Below are 19499 nucleotides of genomic sequence, written 5' to 3'. Positions count from 1 at the left end.
GTGTGTGTAAATGAGAGAGGCTACTTTTATTTTCTTAACCACATCTCAGTCCTCACTCTTGCATATTGTGTTGGCCTGTCTTACCTCTCCACTTGAGGTAGAAGCCACTTGAGGGAAGGAAGGTTATACAGTCAGTTTTTTGTTCACTGTCATAGCTTCTGCTGCAGATGTCTTCACTGTTTTCACTTAGTGAGGCCAGCAAGTGTTTGGTGACTACCCACTCTGCCCACACATACCACCACTACATTTTGCCCTTTCTGAAAAACATCCCAATTATTCAGCATTTCTCATTTCCTAAGAATCTCAAACCAGGAGTAGAGCTCTCCCTTTATAAAGTAAATAATCTTTTTATGTAGGGAAGCTTAGCATTGAGTGCAGAGGGATAAGAAAGAAGGTGAGTTTCGTGCTGGTGCACAGAGAGAGTGCCTTGGAGGAACTATGGCTTGGAAGCCTCATTTCCTCCTGGAGAGCAACTCCCCAGAACGGCCTCTGAGTCATAGCATTTTCCCCCCAGTCTTTACTTCACATGGCTCCCCTCCCCCACAGCCTGAAGGAAAACAGAGATGAGCCCCCAGTCACCTAGCAAGGAGAGCCTGATGAGAACTCCCACTTCTTCTCCTCTCAGACTGAAACCTTCCATCGGGGACCACAAACTAAGCGAAGGATTGGAGGTGTTTTGCTGCCTGCAGCTCTCTCTCCAATTGCTGACTGGGAGGTGGAGTGAGGGGAGTTCATTATAATTCATTTTTGTGAATGTTTAATATTTCAATTAATATGATTAGCCACAAGACTGAATGAGCAGCAGGAAGGCAGATCTGCTGACAAGACACGGAGTAATGAGATCAACAGGGCTGTGGGGTCTTCCTAGGCTCCATCCTCAGAGGGCATGATCTGTTTAGCATCTCCATAAATACCAAGATCAGATTAGAAGGCAAGAAAAGGAGCAGTGGGGGTGGGGAAGCGAGTGGAAAGTTACTTTCCAGATGTGTCTGCACTCTTGATTCCCTGGCACTGCCATCATATTCTGACCACCCAGCACTGGGTCCTCTACCATCTCCCCCACTCCCCCCATCTTAGGGGACTCTACTGCGAGGACCTGGGCATCCATATGATGAAGTGTCTACACACACACACACACACACACACACACACACACACACGCTCAAAGACACACACCTGCCAGAATGTGGCTTCAGGCTACAGAAACGCAGGCTAAAGGAGGACGGAAGGTGGTCAGTGGAGAATCAAGCAGTGGAAAGGACATCTCTCTCCCAGGGCCCAAATAAAGACACGGGAAGAAAGGCCAGGCTTAACCACTCCCTCCATTCCCACGAGGAGCATTTGATGTGGGAGTTAACCATGTGAACTCAGGAGCCAGACTGCCAGTGCTCCACTCTCAGCTAGACCTCTTTCTAGCTGCGTGACCTTAGGCAAGTCATTTAATCTCTCTGTGCCTTGGTTCCCTCATCTTTATCCGGAGACAGTGATGGAACTCACATGATAGGGTGGTGCTGAGGGTTAAACAAGTTAGTAAACAGAAAGCACTTGGAACAGTGCCTGAGACACGGTAAGTGCCATCTAAGTGCTATCACTATTACTTCCCTTCCAGAAGAGAAGTAATAGTGCCTGCCCTGATAGCTGAGGAATGGGAGCTGCGGGGATTCAGTTGGGACATATTTCAGAGATGCCAGTGCCACTGTGGAGACATCAGCCCCACTCTAGGGTGGAGAAGAGAATGACAGGTGGCAGGGTGTTCCACAAAAGCCAAAAGCTGTGAGCCCTGTCGGTGGGTCAGTGAGCTCCTGAGGGCAAGCAGGGGCTGCCCATCCAGGAGGTATGATGTCAGCAGGTACTCCCTGCATGGAGGGGACTGTGAGTGGGCCCAGTGCATGGAAGGGTCAAGCTCCCTCGAGATTATGGAGCAAACTGATCATCCAGAGAAGTACAGTTGTTTAGGGGAGTAATGGCCCCCAAATGTGATTCCTCCACCCCTCTTTGCTATTTGACTCAATTAGAGAGTCCCACTCAAGGAACCTAACGGGGGTGGGGGGTACAAAAGGAGGAGTAATTGGGTCTCCTCTGCCCTGAAGGGAAGCTTGACAGCTGTGGTTCTTCTCATTGAAGGAATCAGGAATCTACTCTTGTCAGAGGTTCTTTGCATCAGCTGTGTATTTGAGAAATATTTGTTAAGCACCTACCACGTATGAGCAAGACACTGCGCTAGACACTGTGAACAGTAAAATGCTGAATTAAATGAAGTCCTGGTCTTCAAGGAGCTCACAAGTGAGAGCTCCCTCCCTCCCCACCCCACCGAGTCTCCCTGCCCACGCACTTAAACACACAAACCCCCCAGAGGGAGAGAAGGGAGCGTCGGCAAATGCCAGCAAGATATAGTTTCTCTTGGTTCCTTTTCTGGAAAATCCACGGTTCCCTCTCTGCACTCATCTCACCCCACTCTCATCTTTCCATCTTTCCTCTCTGGGTCCCTTCTGCCCTTTCTCCCCAGGCTCTGTGCCCTGCTTCCGTCCCCAGCTACACCTCCCTCCCCCCCTAACCTGCCCAGCTGTTCCTATGCCATTTTCTTTTCCTTGGTTTCTTTCCTTGGCTCCCCATTTTCAGTCTCCCCAGATGCCGGCTCCCCTCTCCTCCTACCCCCTGCTCCCCTCTCCTGTGTCTTCTCTTCCAGGACCGGGGACAGCTCCAGCCCCCGGAACAATGGACCCCACCTTAGGGCTCCTCTATAAATTCTCCATCTTAGTGCCTTGCCCAACTCGTGATTGGGGAGTAAGATGGGGGAAGGGTTATTATCAACAGGACCAGCTTCTCTTCTGGGGGTGGGAAGGGAGTCAGGGAGGAAAGAGATAGAAAGAGGGCGTGGCTCTTGTCTGGATTGTGCGTCCCTCTCCAGGGTAGAGAATTTGTATTCCACCCCTGAGACTGACATCACTGATGTCAGGGGAAAGGAGGTGGGAGTGGGGAGGGGGGTGTGGAGGGGGGAGGTTTTTGTTGAGGAGAGCACGGCCAGAGAGCAGAGCTCCGGGACCCAGGTGACCGGGAAAGCAGGCAGCCCCAGCGGCGGGAGCAGCCAGCAGCAGCCCAGGCCCGGGGACGGGGGTGGGGGTGGGAGGGGGGCTGAGGGGAGGACCTGAAGGGAGGCGTCAGGGCAAAAGGGACCCCTGGAGCCCTGCCGCCTTCAGAGATCAAGCATCTGGCATCAGGGATCTTCGGACCCAGCAGAAGGATCAGCCACAGGGGAGGTGTCCTCCCAGGGAAGCCAACGACAGCTCCACCTGCCCCACATCAGGAGTGCCCCCCCCCCACGCTGCTGGCAACCATGCCAGGCCCCTAATCCCTCAGCCTCCATCCCCACTGCCCTCCTCAGGCCCTTTCCACTACCTCCAGCTCTTATCTCAACCCCCAGTTCCCAACGCCCCTGCTACCACCTAACCCTCCAGGTCTTGGGCACACTGACCCCCATCCTGGAATATTTGCCAGATCTCTGGGAGGGAGATCATCTGTTTGGGCTATGCCCCCTGGTGGCATGACAGTGTCTGCCTAGACCCCTGACCCCTAGCCCTCAACTACCTGGGCCTCCTTTGTGTGAAGAGCTACCCCTCTGCTCAGCACTGTGGTTGGGGGCCAAAGGGAAAGCCAGCCCCGGCTGGGCCCCCGGCCCCCACCACTTGCCTCCTTGCTGGGCAGCTCCCCCTGGCCTTGGGCCTCTCCCTGCTCCCCTCGGCCCCTCCTCCTGGGCCGCCCCAATGAAGGAGCCGGATGCCATCAAGCTGTTTGTGGGGCAGATCCCGAGGCATCTGGAGGAAAAGGACCTGAAGCCCATCTTCGAACAGTTTGGTCGGATCTTCGAGCTGACTGTCATCAAGGACAAGTACACTGGGCTGCACAAGGGTGAGGGGTCAGGCCAGGCTGGAGAGGCTTCAGGGAGTGGGCTGCGAAGCTGGGAGGCTGGGAGGAAGGAGGAAGCCAGGCTGGAGGGATGGAGTGGCTGGAAAGGGCTGATCTGGAAGGAAAAGAGTTCAGGGTCTGGGGAGTGTGGATGGAGGAGCTAGAAGAGAACTCAGCTAGGGTGGCCAGGGGACTCCAGATGGAGGACTAAGGACAGCCTCTTTGGGGGTAGAGTTGTCAAGGGGGCTGCAGAGATATGGATCCCAGAGATGAGGGGAGTGATGCCATGAATGAACTCAAGGAAGGACGGAGGAACAAGAGAGCTGGTTTGGGAGATAAGGAGCTGGGCAGGTGTGTGTGTGTGTGTGTGTGTGTGTGTATACAAGACTGAGAGTCTTAGTAGCCTCAGATACTATTGGAATGGGGGTCAGGACACAGGGGCAGGTGCTCAACCTGGAAAGAGTGGACATGAACTGGGCAGGGGAGCTCCAGGACTAAAGAGAAGGACCTGGGAAGCAGGTTATGAAGGACAGAGATTGGTAAAGGTCTGGGAAGTGTGGGAGACTGGAAAGTTAAGAGAGCCGGGCACGAAGAGAGGATGTGCCTCAGGCCTATCCAAGAACTGTGTGGGTAAGCAGGGTCAGGCCTGGGGCAAGACTTGGAGAGCTCCAGGCACTGGGAGTCAGTGGGGCCACACTGCCTCCCCTCCACCGGCCCAGGGACTTCCGGCTCAGTGCTCTTCCCTTTCCTTCTCGTCTGTTCCACTCTCCACCCTCCACCTGCCTCCCATGGAGTTGGACAGAGACGAGAAAATAGGGAAAATGGGAGACGAGGGGGGTGGTGATGACCAAGATGGAGGGAGATGGAGGCAAAGGAGAAAGGAGAAAGGAGGCCAGCTAAGGAAGAGAGGAAACCACACTACACGTACTTGTCCTGCGATCACAGGCCCCTTCTCCTCCCCCGACACAAAGCTCATCTCTCAACAGCCCAAGCGTCCTCCCTCTTCCATCACCACCACCATTTAAGCCTCCCAGTCTCTGGGTCCCTGCCCCGTGCTCATCATCCCAGAGACTCCCTGGGGCAGAATGTCCACACCCTCTCAGACGCCTCCCCACCCCAGCAGGCAGAAGGTGGTGAGAAGGGACAAGCTTCCCAGTGCTCAGTCTCGTGGTGGGGAGCCTTTTAGGGTGGGGAGACCAGGGACTCACCCTGCCACCGGGTCTCTTTGCCCTGCTCCTCCTCAGGATGTGCCTTCCTGACATACTGTGCCCGCGATTCAGCCCTGAAGGCCCAGAGCGCCCTGCACGAACAGAAGACGCTTCCAGGGGTGAGTCCCGGCCTTCCCAGGGCCAGGGGGCTGAGAAAGGCCTTAGAAGGGGCAGGGGGCTCACCACCTTCCCAAGACACTGAGTGTATTTCCACCTCCTCTCATCACCAGGAAGTCCCTCTCTCCTTCTATCATCCTTCTTTCTTGCTGTAGATGCTTGCATTTCTTCTTACCTGGACAGAAGGAAAACAGTGATTCGTGGAGTAAATGTGACCTCTGCAAGGAGCACATGCAGCCCTTTCCCCACTTCCCAACCTGTCCACAGGACAACACTTAGAGGGAGGACTTAGCTAGTTGGGAGGTGTGGGGAGAAGACTTTGGACACCCAGTGTGGGGCAGAGTGAGCAGGAGGCACCCAGGCCCTCTTTTGTGGCTCTGGGGAGGAAGTCTGGCTGTGCAATGGGAGAAGGGTGCCTGCGGCCTGAGATGGGCAGTTGGTGCCTGCTGGACTGGCTTCTCTGTGCTGGCTTCTGAGCTCAGACAGGCTCACCTCGTGTCTCCCAGGAAGAGCCACAGGAACAGGGCCACAGGGCATCAGGGGGAGCAGGACCTGGGTGGGCCTGGGCGGGGAGTAAGCTTGGGGGAGCAAGCAAGGGCAGGGGCAGCCATTACGGTGGAGGATCATCACTTGGAGGCCTGACCCTGCCAAGTGTGCCCAGGGAGGCAGGGGTGGCCTCCCTCCTGCAAGGTCAGAGCTCTTGTCTCTTCTCCTCAGCCAGCCTTGCAAATCGACCCAGGCCTGGGCTGGCAAGGGCAGGAATAAAGAATCTCAGGCTGCCCCCCCAGTTGCACAACCTGGGAGGGAAGGATGTGTCATTCCTTTCCTATCTATCTGCTTCTGTTGTCTCCTGCACTGTGAGCCCCAGGAAGTACTCCCTCAGAGGTAACTTCATCCATCCCTTCAGCAAACATTTGCTAAGTGCAGTCTGGGTGCTGGAGACACACCTGTCACAGCCTCTACTCCTTCCCCTACGAGGCTGATTCTCCATCGCTTCTGGGAGGGAAATAGACAAAACAGATGAGGAAAGAGGGTGTGGGGATCTGGGAAAATTAGAACTGCTTCAACCACTCCAACTTCAAACCCTCCGTAGATCTGTGTGCCACCCGCTCTGTGGCCCTCAACCCTTGAGTACCACTGGGAAAGCAAATCCAACTGCCAGCACCTGCCTTCACTCCACTGTCTTATCCCAGTTGGTGGCAAGGCCCCCAGAACAGCCATTGCCCACAGAGTTAAAGATCCGTGCATGTGTGTGAGCAGGCTTGGGATCCGAGGAGCACACAAACGTGTGTGTGTGCGTGCATGCACATGCGCACGCCTGACAGGCCAGGAGTGTGGGTGTGGGCACAGGCATCCCTGGGAAGCCTGGTTCCCATCGCATCACATCACAACTTTCCTTCCTCTCCCTCTTGTCTGTGGAGGCCCCTCACAGATCAACAGTTTCATCTCCATTGCTGTTTCTCTGTCTCTTTCTGTTGTCTCCCTATCTCTCAGGGCCCCTGCAGAAACCAGAGGGGGGTGAGGGAGAAGGTGGAGAGAAGGGATCCTGGAGTGGGGACTTGGGTGGGAGAGATGACCTGCGGGTGGGCACGAGCCCAGGGCCGTCTGTGCCAGCTGGGGGCATCTGCCCTGGGTCTGTCCCCCTCCAGCTGCGTGCATGGCCCAGGCAGGGCTCCGTCCTGGGTCCTGGGTGTGGAAAGGCACTGCCCCCGCTTCCTGAGGAAATAAAGCCCAGGGTGGGAGTTGAGGGGAAGGGCACCCCGTTTAATGATTGTCTAGCCCTGCCCCTGAGCTCCCAGGTGACGCTGAGCTCTACTTTTGGCCTCTCCCCAAGGGACAGAATCCAGAGGGACCTGACAGAGCCTCTAGTAGGAAATGAGGGGTTCCATCCTCCAAGGGGGACCCCCGTGCTGGGGGCTTAGGGGAGCAGAACAGGGCAGTCTAGGTGAGCACAGGTGGGTGACCAGCTCTGCCTCACTGACCAGCTCAGCTCTTGTATCCCCCAGGTCTTTTCTCTGCCACCTGCCTTCCTGGCAGCACTGTTTCCCCTCAGACAGTCGTTTTGTGTGTGTGTGTGTGTGTGTGTGTGTGTGTGTGTGTGTGTGTGTGCCAGCTCTTGCACAACTGTGTTGGGAAGTTCTTCCTACTCTCTAACATCCATGCCCTCCCACTGCAGGTTCTTTTTTAATGGGGGCATTTAGCCCTCTCTCCTTTCTCCCCATTGTTATCACCCCAGAATCTGGAAGGGGTCACCATATTAGGGTGATGCTTCGGGCTGCAGAGAGAAAGTACGGGGGCTGGCCTATGGTGTGGAGCCCCATTTCCTTTTCTCTCCCCTAGGCGTTCCCAGGAATGGCTCTGCCACAGGTCCCTGGATTCTTCCTGCAACCAGGGTGTGGCCTCCTGGAGGTGGTGGTGCAAGGGCTCCCTCTGTCTAGCCTGCCTTTCCCCCTCTACTTGGGCCAAAATCCCACTCTGGGGACATGGACCCTCCCTGTCATCTTGCTGCTGGGCAGGTGGATTCTGGCCCCAAGGAGAGGACCTGTGTGTGGTCTGGGACACTGTGCACAAGTCTGGAGCCAGGAGTGGCAAGACACCATACCTGTCCCCAGAAGAATTAGATTTTGTGGGAATGATGAGCTCTTCTTGGATGGAGGGTCTTTGCTATTGGTGAGAAGGCTGAGGGCCTTACAAGTGATTATGTTGCTGGGGGGTGTCAGTGATACCTGGCTGGAGTATAAATAGCCCCTTCTTCTTTGGGAGGCCCTCGGGAGGGCTTATCACCTGCCGGGTGGTAGCTAGGGAAGAGTGGCGCCCGGCGCCGGGTTGCCAGGTAAACAGGGCCCAGCTGGACTCATGGGAGGGGGCAGGTGTGCCCGAGATGAGCTAACAAAGACTGAGCTTCCCACAGGAAGTACCAGGCCAAGAAGGAGGAGGCTGGGAATGGGGCATTGGTGCCACCAAGGGAGGCTGTCTGTGGGGGAACGTTCCATCAACGTGTTCTGTGCAGTGGTCTATACACTTGTGTGTGTCTTTGTGTGAACGCATATCAACTGGGGATATTTACTGAGATGCTATTTTTGTGGCTGGGAGCCTGTGCAGGGAGGGAACAGCATCCTTTCTCTCGGGGTCCCAGGTTCCCCATCCCCAACTAGAACAGCAAATCCCCAGGGGCCTGTGGGAAGGGGGTAGTGCCAAGCATAAGAATTCCCTGGTTCTGATTCTACATCTCATGTAGTGGGGATGGAGGGCTGGCTGCTGAGATGCCTGTGAGGTGACTTCCTGGTTGCTTTGGCGAGAGTACAGGAGAGAAGGAGGGTGAGAGACCAAGAGCCCTGAGCGTCTGATCCCCACCCCTGCAACACATACACACACACACACACACACACACTCCTGAGGAGACTGAACCTCCGATGGGATAATCCCAGATTGGTGGAGGATAAAGCTAGGGCAGATTGGCTGGAGGATTTGTGTGACTGTTACCCCCCCACCCCCACCAGCTGCTCTCAGATCCAGCAATGGGCGGGGGGTGGGGGCGGCAGGGACGTAGTATAGGTTCAGGTGGGGCTTAGATTTAATCCAGGGCTGGCAGTACCTACCTCACCAGCAGAGTCCAGCCAGACTAACTGGCATGATGTGATACCCGGGAAGAGGGTCCAGTACGAGAAGGGGCAGGGGCAACTATCATTTCTGCACTTCTCTGTGTTAAGTGATGACACACAAGGTCTCTGATACTAGAATACTAAAGCCGAGGGGAACCTGACTCGAGACTGCCTGATTCAGCCCATTTTACAGATGAGGAAGCCAAGGCCCGGAGGAGAGAAATGACTTGTCCCAGGTCATCCAGCTAGTAGTGAGTGGCAGGGCCAGTCCTTGAAGTCCAGTGCCTTTCCTGAGGGTAACTTTAGCCCCACCCTCAGAATGAAGATGAATGGTTTCTTTTGTTTATTTATTTATTTTTGGTCACTGGAACTAGAACTGCCCCACCATCAGATGATTGGGGTGACCAGGTATGGCCCCAGCGGTCAAAGTCCTCAATAGCAAAGTATTTTCAGACATGAAATACTGAGTCCTTCCCCTCCGTCTCCAGTCCCTGAGATGCTCCCCACCCTGGTTAAGGAAATCAACCTGCAGGAGTCATTCCCAAGTCCTCTCGCCAGACAAGAACGTGGAGAGTGGAACTGGGGATGTCTGCATTTCCACTGGAGGCTGAACAAAGGAAGATACTGCAGGAGTGGGGGAGAGGAGAGAGCTATGGAGGACTTCCGGGTGCAGGGAGAATCTCAAAAGAGCACAGGACAGCAATTCCTCCTTTAGAGCCCACTTGGCTGTGAGACACCAAGGATTGATCTGGAGGAGGAAGGCAGGAGAAGGGACAGTATGGCCCCGGCAAGGCCTGCTCAGCACGCCTCCCTCTAGAATCAGGAAGCTCGCCTGGGCCCCTCCCCCACCTACCTCCCAGCCCCACCAAATCCTCCACCCCCAGCATACCCTGTTCCCACCCCCCTCCCCACTCCTTCTCTGGGTGTGTGGAGCAGCAGAAGTGATGACGTCACCACGGTCGCCAGGGCGACGGGGACGGATAAATCAGGCTGAGTGGGCGGTTGCCATGGCGCGCATTCTCCCGTTGCCACGGAGACTGGGCATCTGCTCTCTTTGTGCTGCCCGAGTGCCTTCCCCCTGGGGTCAAGGGGTGTAGGGGGGCAGAAAGAGAGGCAGACACACTTCTAGGGGTCAGAAGGAAGTGAGAGCATCTGGGGGTCTCCCTCAGTCTAGAGTCTTCCTGGGGCTTCTTGATGAGGTGGCCTCTGTTGCTCCTACTTTGTAGAATTGAGGCAGCTCTTGTTGAATACTAGCCCCTTGGCTGGGCTCTATCTCAGGGCCCGGGTCGTATGGGCAGCCCCATTCTCTCCCTAAGGAGAGCAGCACCTACCCCTGGCCAAGTCATGTGGGGCCCCACTTGAGCCTGGAGTCGTGCCCCGTGAGCATCCTCCTCTACATCCTCTCCTTCCACTGCCTCTAATCCCCTCTGGTCCTAATCCTAAACAAGATTAGGCCCTGTCCCTTCCTTCCCATCAGCAATTTAGAGGGCTGAGGAAATCGCCTGGGCCTGGGGTTTACTCCTTCTAGCCTCTCCACAGGTCCTGGCCTGGGGAGGGCTCTTGGGGTGTTCAGAGGAGGTCCCCAGAAGTTGCCTTCTCTTCTCTCCTTTAGATGAACAGGCCGATCCAGGTCAAGCCAGCCGACAGCGAGAGCCGAGGAGGTAGGTTCTGTACCTTTGGACTCAGTCTCTCCCCTAACCCACAAGCCCAGGGCTTGGAGTAGCTGAGGGGCAGTCTTTCTTGAAGAAAATCTAAGAATTCTGAAGGTGGGCATAGGAGTTAGCATGGCCAGAGGGCCTGCGATCTGGCCCACTGTACAGATGGCAAAACTGAGGCCTGGAGTGGAGTGCAAGTCCTTCAGAACTGGGATGAGCACTCTATGTAACTGTACCCCATCCCCCAACCATCACCCTTTCACATCCTAGAGCCATTGGTCCTCAGGGTGAGGGGAATGTCTGGAGCTCCAGGGAAGAGCTGAAGGTGAAGGGTTGGGGTTGCTGCCTGTCCCAAGTTGGAACAGGGCTGGAAAAGCAGCCAGGAGGCCCTGAACATGCCTCCTCCTGTGCCCTACCCCCAGAAGACCGGAAGCTCTTTGTGGGGATGCTAGGGAAGCAGCAGACAGATGAGGATGTCCGGAAGATGTTCGAGCCTTTTGGGACCATAGACGAGTGCACTGTGCTCCGGGGGCCAGATGGCACCAGCAAAGGTAGCCGCCCACCACACCCTTCCCCACTAGGCCCTCTGGCCTTCCCGCCCTTCCCCCACTGGTTCCTTGGGCAGTGGAGACTGTGGGGGCCCTCATGACTGGGCACTCACCCTTTCCTCCTCCCCCTTGAATGCTCTAGGCTGCGCCTTTGTGAAGTTCCAGACCCATGCCGAGGCCCAGGCCGCCATCAACACCCTTCACAGCAGCCGGACCCTGCCGGTGAGCCCCGCTCCCCCAAGCCCTCAGGCTTCTCTAGCCCTGCCTGGCCCACCACCAGGCCCTGGCTCAGAGGGGGCAGTCCATTCCAGATAGGGTCTTTGAATTTATTCAAAAAGAATTTTCTGGCAGAAGAATCAAACCTCTCAGGGACCCCTTCACATTTCATGTAGCATCTCCCTACCTCTTATCTCCTAACCCTGCCCCTCATCTTCAATCCAAATGCCTTCACTCTCCACTCCTGCCTCCTCCATCCCTCAGCCCTCTCCTTCATCTCCCACCTCTTCTCCCACCTTCCCATAGCCCCTCACCCTCATTGGCTGGGCTTCAGGACACTTGCTTAGAGGCCCCACATGCCCTCCACACATTTATTCTGCTGCCCCCACATATTAGCAGTGGGTCAACCGACTGTACTGGTGGAGGGCCTCCCAGCAGAGCAAAGCTCTAAAACGGAACTAGCTGGCTCTGAAGGAGGTGAGCTTCCCCTAACTCAAGGTTCTTCAACAGAGGCTGGGCAAACACTTAGCAGGCACTTGGTCGAGAGGCTGCAGCATCAGAGAGAGAACTGCACCCTAGATTCTAGGATTCTACGACAATCCCTGCAAATGTTCCATTTTGGTTTTTATTTGGTTAAGGCTGGTATTAAAACTAGAGGCTGCATCCCCTGACATGAGGATTGGGGTGTGGGGACAGGAGTCATGGTAAGGGGGTGGGGTGGGTAGAAGGCAAGACCAGCCTGAGATTAACCATTTGCCGTGGCTGATCCACCCTGGGGATGATTTCCAGCTCACAATCCTCACGGAGGAGCCAGTGATGCCCTTTGCATTCCAGTAGGCCTTTCCCTTTTCAAACACATGGCTTCACCTTTCTCAACTCTTTCTAGTCTCTTGCACATCCTGGCACAAGGGGAGGGTGGGATGAAACTCTCCCCATTTGACAGAGGCACAACGATGGCTGCCCCCCAAAGAGGCCAAGCCATGAGTGGTGGAACTGAGGCCAGGTCCTGAGAGCTCTGGGGAGGAGAGACTCCGGACTTTGTCCCTCTGACCATATGTGGGGCCCATGCCCAGGGTGCCTCGTCCAGCCTGGTGGTGAAGTTTGCTGACACGGAGAAGGAGCGAGGTCTCCGCCGAATGCAGCAGGTGGCCACCCAGCTGGGCATGTTCAGCCCCATTGCCCTCCAGTTTGGAGCCTACAGCGCCTACACCCAGGCCGTGAGCACTGCCCCTTGAAGCTGGGCCTGGCCCATCCCCTCTGCCCCTGGCCTCTTGGTGTCCTGCCCCCACCCTCCCAATGCCAAGGCTCAGGGTTGGGAGGGGAGCCAGGCACAGGGGGTCTGGCCCCACTCTCCTCTCTTCCCCCGCCCCCAGCTGATGCAGCAGCAGGCAGCCCTGGTAGCGGCTCACAGTGCCTACCTCAGCCCCATGGCCACCATGGCTGCCGTGCAGATGCAGCACATGGCCGCCATCAATGCCAACGGCCTCATCGCCACCCCCATCACCCCATCCTCAGGTAAGGCCCAGGCAAGGCAGGCTGGGCTAGGCGTGAACAGGACAATTCAAGGGAGCTACCACATGGTGGGGGTGGAGAGGGGCCACAGGGCATTGCTTAGGGAAGCCATGGGGTCCAGAAGAGGCTCAGGGGTCAGAGAGTAGCCTGCGTCCTTCCCTCTGCCCTCAGACTTGCTGACTGGTTCTCTGCATTTGTGTGTGTCTGCTTCTCTGCTCTGTTTCTGTCGCTTTCTCCTCCCTAGGAACCAGCACCCCTCCTGCCATTGCTGCCACGCCCGTCTCTGCAATCCCTGCTGCCCTGGGTGTCAACGGCTACAGCCCGGTGCCCACCCAGCCCACTGGGCAGCCTGCCCCTGATGCTCTGTATCCCAATGGGGTTCATCCCTACCCAGGTGGGGGTCTCTGCCTGCCCACCCCTCTTCCCAGCAACTATCCAAGCCCCCACTTCCATTGCCAGCAGCCACGACCCACCTTCCCTCTCCAGGCTTCAGGAGTCTAAGGCGCTTTCTCCTGCTCTGTCATCCTGGGCAGGGATGCTCTTTCCTGTTCTCAGCCAAGGATGCTGAGGCTTAGAGAAGCAAAGTGACTTGTCCAGGGTTGCACAGCCAGCCACAGACTCCAGTCTTGCTAATGCCGGGCTCTCCCCTCTTCCCACTGCTCTGTGCATTTCCATCCTCTCATTTCACACCCTGTGCCCGGATGAGGCTCTCCTCCCCACCTGCCCAGCCTCTGCTCAGAGAGGCGCTGGTGGAACCCCCAGCTGCGTCCTAGCCCCACTCTCATGGTCTGCTCTCCCCAGCCCAGAGCCCCGCGGCCCCTGTGGACCCCCTGCAGCAGGCCTACGCAGGAATGCAGCACTATACAGGTGAGGGGCCCCAGCCCAGGCCTGGATCGGGCGGGGGGGTTGGGGTAGGGATGACAAGAGGGAAAGAGGCCCAGAAGCTGGGTCTGGGCTTCAAGACTCCCTGCTTACTGACAGGCCATTGGGGGCAGCACACCCAGGCTCTGAGGCAGCTGCTTCTCCGACACCTCTCAGCCCTGTCGACTCCTTTGGCCTGGGCTGGGGAAAGGAGACAGGGCTGGCTGGGAGGGCCGGGGTCAGGGGAATCTCCGGAGCCCCATTAGCTCCTCTGTTCTCCCCACTCCAGCAGCCTACCCGACAGCCTACAGCCTGGTTGCTCCTGCGTTCCCACAGCCTCCAGCCCTGGTCGCCCAGCAGCCCCCACCTCCCCCACAGCAGCAGCAGCAGCAGCAACAGCAGCAGCAGCAGCAGCAGCAGCAACGGGAAGGTGCGGCTTGGGCGGGGTCCTCCCAGCTGAGAGCCTTCAGTGATAGGAGTGCCTTTGTCGTGGGCCTGGGACTTCCTGTCACCCACTCCAGGCCCAGCTCTGGCCCCATGTATGGGGAAGAAAGCGAGTGGGGATGAGGTGGCTGGCACCTTGGCCCACATGTTGGGGGCTGGGATTGGAGGGTCCTCCCAGGACCTGCTTTCCCCAGGGCTCTGGTTCCTTGAGTCTGTCTCCCAATCACTAAGCTCTCTCTTCTGTCTCTGCTGCCACCCAGGCCCTGACGGCTGCAACATCTTCATCTACCACCTGCCCCAGGAGTTCACTGACTCAGAGATCCTCCAGATGTTTGTCCCCTTTGGCCATGTCATCTCAGCTAAAGTCTTTGTTGACCGGGCCACCAATCAGAGCAAGTGTTTTGGTAAGAATATGATGATCCAAAAGATAAAATATGGCACGTTTTTGCCAAACTCCAAATGAGGACAAGGTCTGATACATATGAAGGCACTTAGGGTCTCACTGGGTCCAAGATTTGAAATCCAGATTGTCTACGAGTCCGAAAGAACCATTTTTTACACACCCAACATTCCATACAAGCTGCTGCCCAGGCCTATCTCTTCCTCCAGAAAACCACAGCTTCATCTTTTCTCCTTAAGAACTGGTCAGATTCATGCTCCATGAGGTCTGGAAGAGGCTCAGGAACGGGGATGTTTGGTTTTCAAAGGAAAGCTTAGGGAGTTGGGTTTAGTTGCCTTCAGGTCTTTGAAAGGCTGCCTCAGGGGAGAAAGGGAACGTTCTTGTCCTCCCTGCTTCAGAAGTCATTTAGGGCTAGAAGTGGTGTTTTCAAAAGGCAGAGCTATCCAGGCTGAGGAAGGGGATGCCCTTCAAAGACTGCTGGAGAGAATGTCCTAGTGTGGGTGAGCAGCTGGACTGGATTCATTCACTCAAGTCATCAATCAACAACTCGTTACTGACTGCCTACTATGTGCTGGGCAGTTTTCTGGGCATTTGGGATACCCAGAGGAAGGAGGGTGGTGCTGGGGAACCAAAGAGCAGGCCCTGGCTCTGAGCACAGGAGAGTGAGGTGGCGCTGGGCCGGGCCTTATGCCCCTCTCACCTCAGGCTTTGTGAGTTTCGACAATCCGGCCAGTGCCCAGGCTGCCATCCAGGCCATGAATGGTTTCCAGATCGGCATGAAGCGCCTCAAAGTCCAGCTAAAGCGGCCTAAGGATGCCAACCGGCCCTACTGAGGGCCCCCAGGTGGGTCCTGCTCCCTGCCCTGTGACCTCTCCACACTGCAGCCAGGGCCCTCACTTGGACTGCCCCCACCCCCTCTGCCATCTCCCTCAGGGATGGCCACCCCACCCCACCCAAGTCGGGGCACGTGAAGCAGGGATCTGGAGCAACTCCCTCAGCTGTTTTTCAATCAAGTCATGCTCGCGCTCTCTCTCTCTCTCCCTCTCTCTCTCCCTCTCTCTCTCCCTCCCTCTCTCTCTCCCTCCCTCTCTCTCTCCCTCCCTCTCTCTCTCTCACACACACACACACACACACACACACACACACACACACACACACACAGCACAGTGACCCCAGAGAGAGCCCAGTCTGTATATATCTGTGTCCAATCCCCAGATCTTCCCCAATATCTGGTCTTGTTTGTCTGGTCAGTGTCCATGTGTCTGTGTGTCTCTCTCTTTCTGGTTTTCCTTGGGGTCGGAGTGGAATTAGGGAAGTAGAGTTTGGGGAATAAGGGGGCTGGTTTAGGATACTGGAGGGTCCTAGAATCACGCACGGCTCCTGGAATATCTGTTCTCCTGAGAAGTGGGGACATCAGGTCCTGGTGCCCTGGACTCGAGGTGATTTCTCTTATGTGGCAGTAGACCATGGGACAGTGGAGAGTGCACAGAGCAGACTGGGGGGAGTCTAAGCTTCAGGCCTCTTGGGAGCAGCTTTGGTTCAGGTTCAGGTGGAGGAGGCCAAAAGGCTGGACTGCCTGTGAATTTCACTTATCAGGTCCCCTCCACCCTATTGCCCACCACCACCCAACCTCATGGCCACAGAACTGGGAGCTTTGGTTACTTTTGTGTTGTTTACTCCCCTTTGGACCAAACCCCTGAAAAAACACAACCCAAGAACAATACCCACATTTTCTGTTTCTCCCCCTTTCCCCCCAATCCTGGCTGCTTAACTTCCCCCACCCTGGGGGCCCCCCCAGCCCAGGGCCCGTGTCCATTGTCGGCCGAAGCCCCCATCCCCGGACCCCTGCTCCGGGCCCCTGTAAGTTGCATGGAACGAGCGTGTTGTCTTTGGAGCCGATTGTTTGTTATTTGGGGAGGGGCCGCGGAGGGAAGCGCCCCCCAGCCCAGGGTCAGGGCCGGGGCAGCTCGCGGGATGTGCTTGGTCAACAGTGGTTGGTGACTGTGGTCTGTGTTCTGTGCATTTCTCTCTTGCTTTTTTTGTTCCTTTCCGAAAAGGAATAAGAGCCCTCCCTAGGGGCTGGGGGGGTCTCACCCCACGAGACACCAGCCCTAAGCCCAGCTCTGGGTTCTCCCCTGGCCTGCTCTGCGTCCCTTTAGTGGATGCCCCCTTGTTCTTTCTCCAGGTGTCTGTCCATCCACTGCACCCCTTCTCCTTTCTCTACATTACCTCTGCCTGCCCATTTGTTGTCTCATTTCTTTGCCTCTCTCCCCCTCTAGTCCCTGTCTCCGTATCTTCCAGTCTTTCTTTTTCTCACTGGCTGTTTGAGTATTTCCTTCCTCCTATCCTTTGGTTTCTTGTATCATTTGCCCTCTCCCTCCCGTCTCCTCCATCCCTGCCTCCTGTTGTATGGCTGAGCGGCCGGATGGTTCAGTCTGGATTGAGGCCTTTCTGATGACCTGCCTTCCTCAGGCAGCTCCATCCTATACTGTCAGTCCCCCCAGCTACCTCTTCCCCCCGAGAGCCTGTGACCTGCATCGGCTGCCGTCTTCCCCATGGCTTCACCCATGTTTCCTTCCTTCACAGGTCTGGAGACACCAGAGGAAGGGGCGCCTCACCGCCTCTCCCCACGACTGGCCCCAGCCCTCTCTGCACATCTACCCTGGGCCTTGATTGGGCTCTGGGGCAAAAGCTGCTTCACGGCCCTGGGGCCTCAGGACACTGGCCCACTCCCACCACCCTGCCTCTCCTGAAGGGCCTGTTTCCTCCCAGGTGCCCTTTTGGCCTTTGTGAGGGAGCAAGGAACAGGCTCGAAGGCTCGGGGTATCTGCCTTCTGCTGGGGCTCCTGTGATGGGCCTTCTGTGCCCAGCTTTCGCACTTGCCTCCTCACCAGTGGGCCCGTTCTACCTGTGTGGGCCCCTGGGAGGGCAGTGGGGGCCTCCCACATGCTCCCCACCCCACCCTCACCCCAGCCTCTTCCCCACATTAGGGGTTTCTCGGAAGCTGATTCTCACATTCCCTGCCACCCTCAGCTAGAGGTAGGATATCCCTGAACCCTGGGCTCCCAGCCCTAAAACTCACTGCCTCCCCCAAGGGCCCCCTCTAAGAAGGGTGTAGGGGAGCCCTGAGGGCTGCCTCTCCACCAGTCAGCCACAGAGACTCTCCTCCTTTTATGAGCAAAAGACCTCCCCCGAACCCCTAAAAATGTTTACAGTCTCTGCTGATCCCCTCCGTGTAAATACCACTACCACCCGTGCGTTACCCAGCCCGGCCTGGCCCGGACGCTGCCATCTCTCTTTCTGGGAATTTAGACAATGTTTCCCTTGGATTTTTCTCTCTCTTGATTTCTCCCTTTGCTTTGGTGGGTAATTGGGTATTGGGAGGAGGGGTGTGGGGAGGGCTAAAGGGGTTTATTACCTGATCATTTTCTTTAGGAAGAGGTTTTAGGGAAAAGAACTGGGGTGGGGGTGGGAGTGGTAAGGGGAGATTGGGGACTCAGTTTCAGACACTTCTCTATGCTTAACTTATTTATTTATTGCATTTTACTTTTAAAGAGTTGGTCTTTTCTGTCTAAATAAAGAAAAAAGTTTAAAAGCATCAAATAAGAGTCTTGGAAGGTTGAGGGTAGGCAATTGTGCACATCGAGGAACAGGGGGGAGGGAGGTGAGGAGAGGAGGTTTGGGAGAGAAAACTCTACCAGGAAGGCCCAGCCCTCGCTTTGGAGCCATGTCCAGGCCCTGATCACGGCTTCATGATGCTATTCTTCCGCCCTTCTTTAGGGCGTAATTCTGGAATGCTCCGCAGAGCTAGACACAGAGAGAAGAAAGCATGTCAGCAGGCCTCTCTCGTGTATCCAGCCCCGTCCCTCTGATAGCTGAGGACTTGCAGCCTCACATTCCAGACCTCTGCTTCTCCTTTGTTCATGTGTGTGACTGTCCCTGCACCTAGCCGGTGGGGATGCTAGGAGCTAACTAGACCACTACCATTTATTAAGCATTTTTCTCTGTATGTGGTTCTGTTCTAGGCCCTTAGTGTGCATTTCCTCATTTAACCTCCCAACAATCCTGTGAGGCAGGATATAATTTTATAGACAAGGAAATGGGGGCATTGGAGGTTAGTTAACTTAACCAGGGTCACTAACGGATGGGTGCAGGGGTTGAACTCAGTTTGTCAGACTCCAAAGCCCATGATGTTCTCATCTCACAGGTCCAACTACCTGTTCTTGGACCTGAGGCAAAGATTCCCAAGAAGTATGAAGCAGGCCGTAGCAGTGACCCCTATCAAGCAGAGGGTGGGCTGTATAAGCTCTAAAGTCCCTCTAGTTCCTAGAGGCTTCTCTGTGAACTGCTCTAGGACTGGGCTCAGGGGGCTCACACAGGCGTTGTCTTTGACTTCATAGCACATGGGCCATCTGCTTCTAGGCAGCTACCTGCTTCCCTACCCTCCTTATGTCCTTGCTTATAAACTTGCTCACCTTCCAGCCCCCATCTGGCTTCAGGGCAGAGCTGTTCTGCGAGAGCACAAGGATGGATGAATCCCCACAACTTACCTCCCACCTCTGCCCTATACTTCAGCCTTCTCTTACACTGCCCCAAACTAAGAACAGTTAAAACAAGAAGTAACATGTGAAGTACCACAGAGACATATCTATGGACACTCTTTCAGGAAAAGCATCTCTTGGATCGGCAGAGATCAGGGACGGGACTTTACTCAGAAGGAAGAGAATCCAATCAGGATTCTTAGCCACGTTCACAGCATCTGAAATCCCAATTAGAGACATAGGCGTGCGTGTGCGTGTGCGTGTGTGTGTGTGTGGAGTCAGAGATGGGAAGAAGTGTGTGTAAGCAGGAGGACAAGAGGAGTTGATATTAACGTTATGAATTTTCCCCTGAGCTGTCTCACCGTGGCTTCACAACAGTTTCTGGGTCAGGACAGCAAGATGGAAGGTGGGTGTTAGATCAAAGGGCATCTCCCAGAGTGATTTACTGACTGGTGGGTTCTCCCGGGATATGGGGGTTGGGAGGTAACAGGA

General features: G+C 55.9%; 1 protein-coding gene across 1 annotated transcript; it reads left to right on the top strand.

The window, feature by feature from the left end:
- Positions 1-3750: 3750 nt before the first annotated feature.
- Positions 3751-15299, top strand: CELF3 (CUGBP Elav-like family member 3). Its single transcript, XM_058539167.1, has 12 exons — positions 3751-3906; positions 5148-5230; positions 10443-10491; positions 10908-11036; positions 11176-11255; positions 12323-12466; positions 12623-12764; positions 13006-13155; positions 13563-13628; positions 13912-14052; positions 14327-14470; positions 15172-15299. Exons 1-12 carry the CDS (start codon positions 3762-3764, stop codon positions 15297-15299), a joined length of 1401 nt encoding a protein of 466 aa, XP_058395150.1. The 5' UTR covers positions 3751-3761.
- The last annotated feature ends 4200 nt before the right edge of the window (positions 15300-19499 follow it).

This window comes from Diceros bicornis, chromosome 4, assembly GCF_020826845.1.
Source record: "Diceros bicornis minor isolate mBicDic1 chromosome 4, mDicBic1.mat.cur, whole genome shotgun sequence".
Taxonomy (NCBI): Eukaryota; Metazoa; Chordata; class Mammalia; order Perissodactyla; family Rhinocerotidae; genus Diceros; species Diceros bicornis.
Note: the sequence above shows the minus strand (reverse complement) of the source record. Positions and strands in the feature narration are given on the sequence as shown.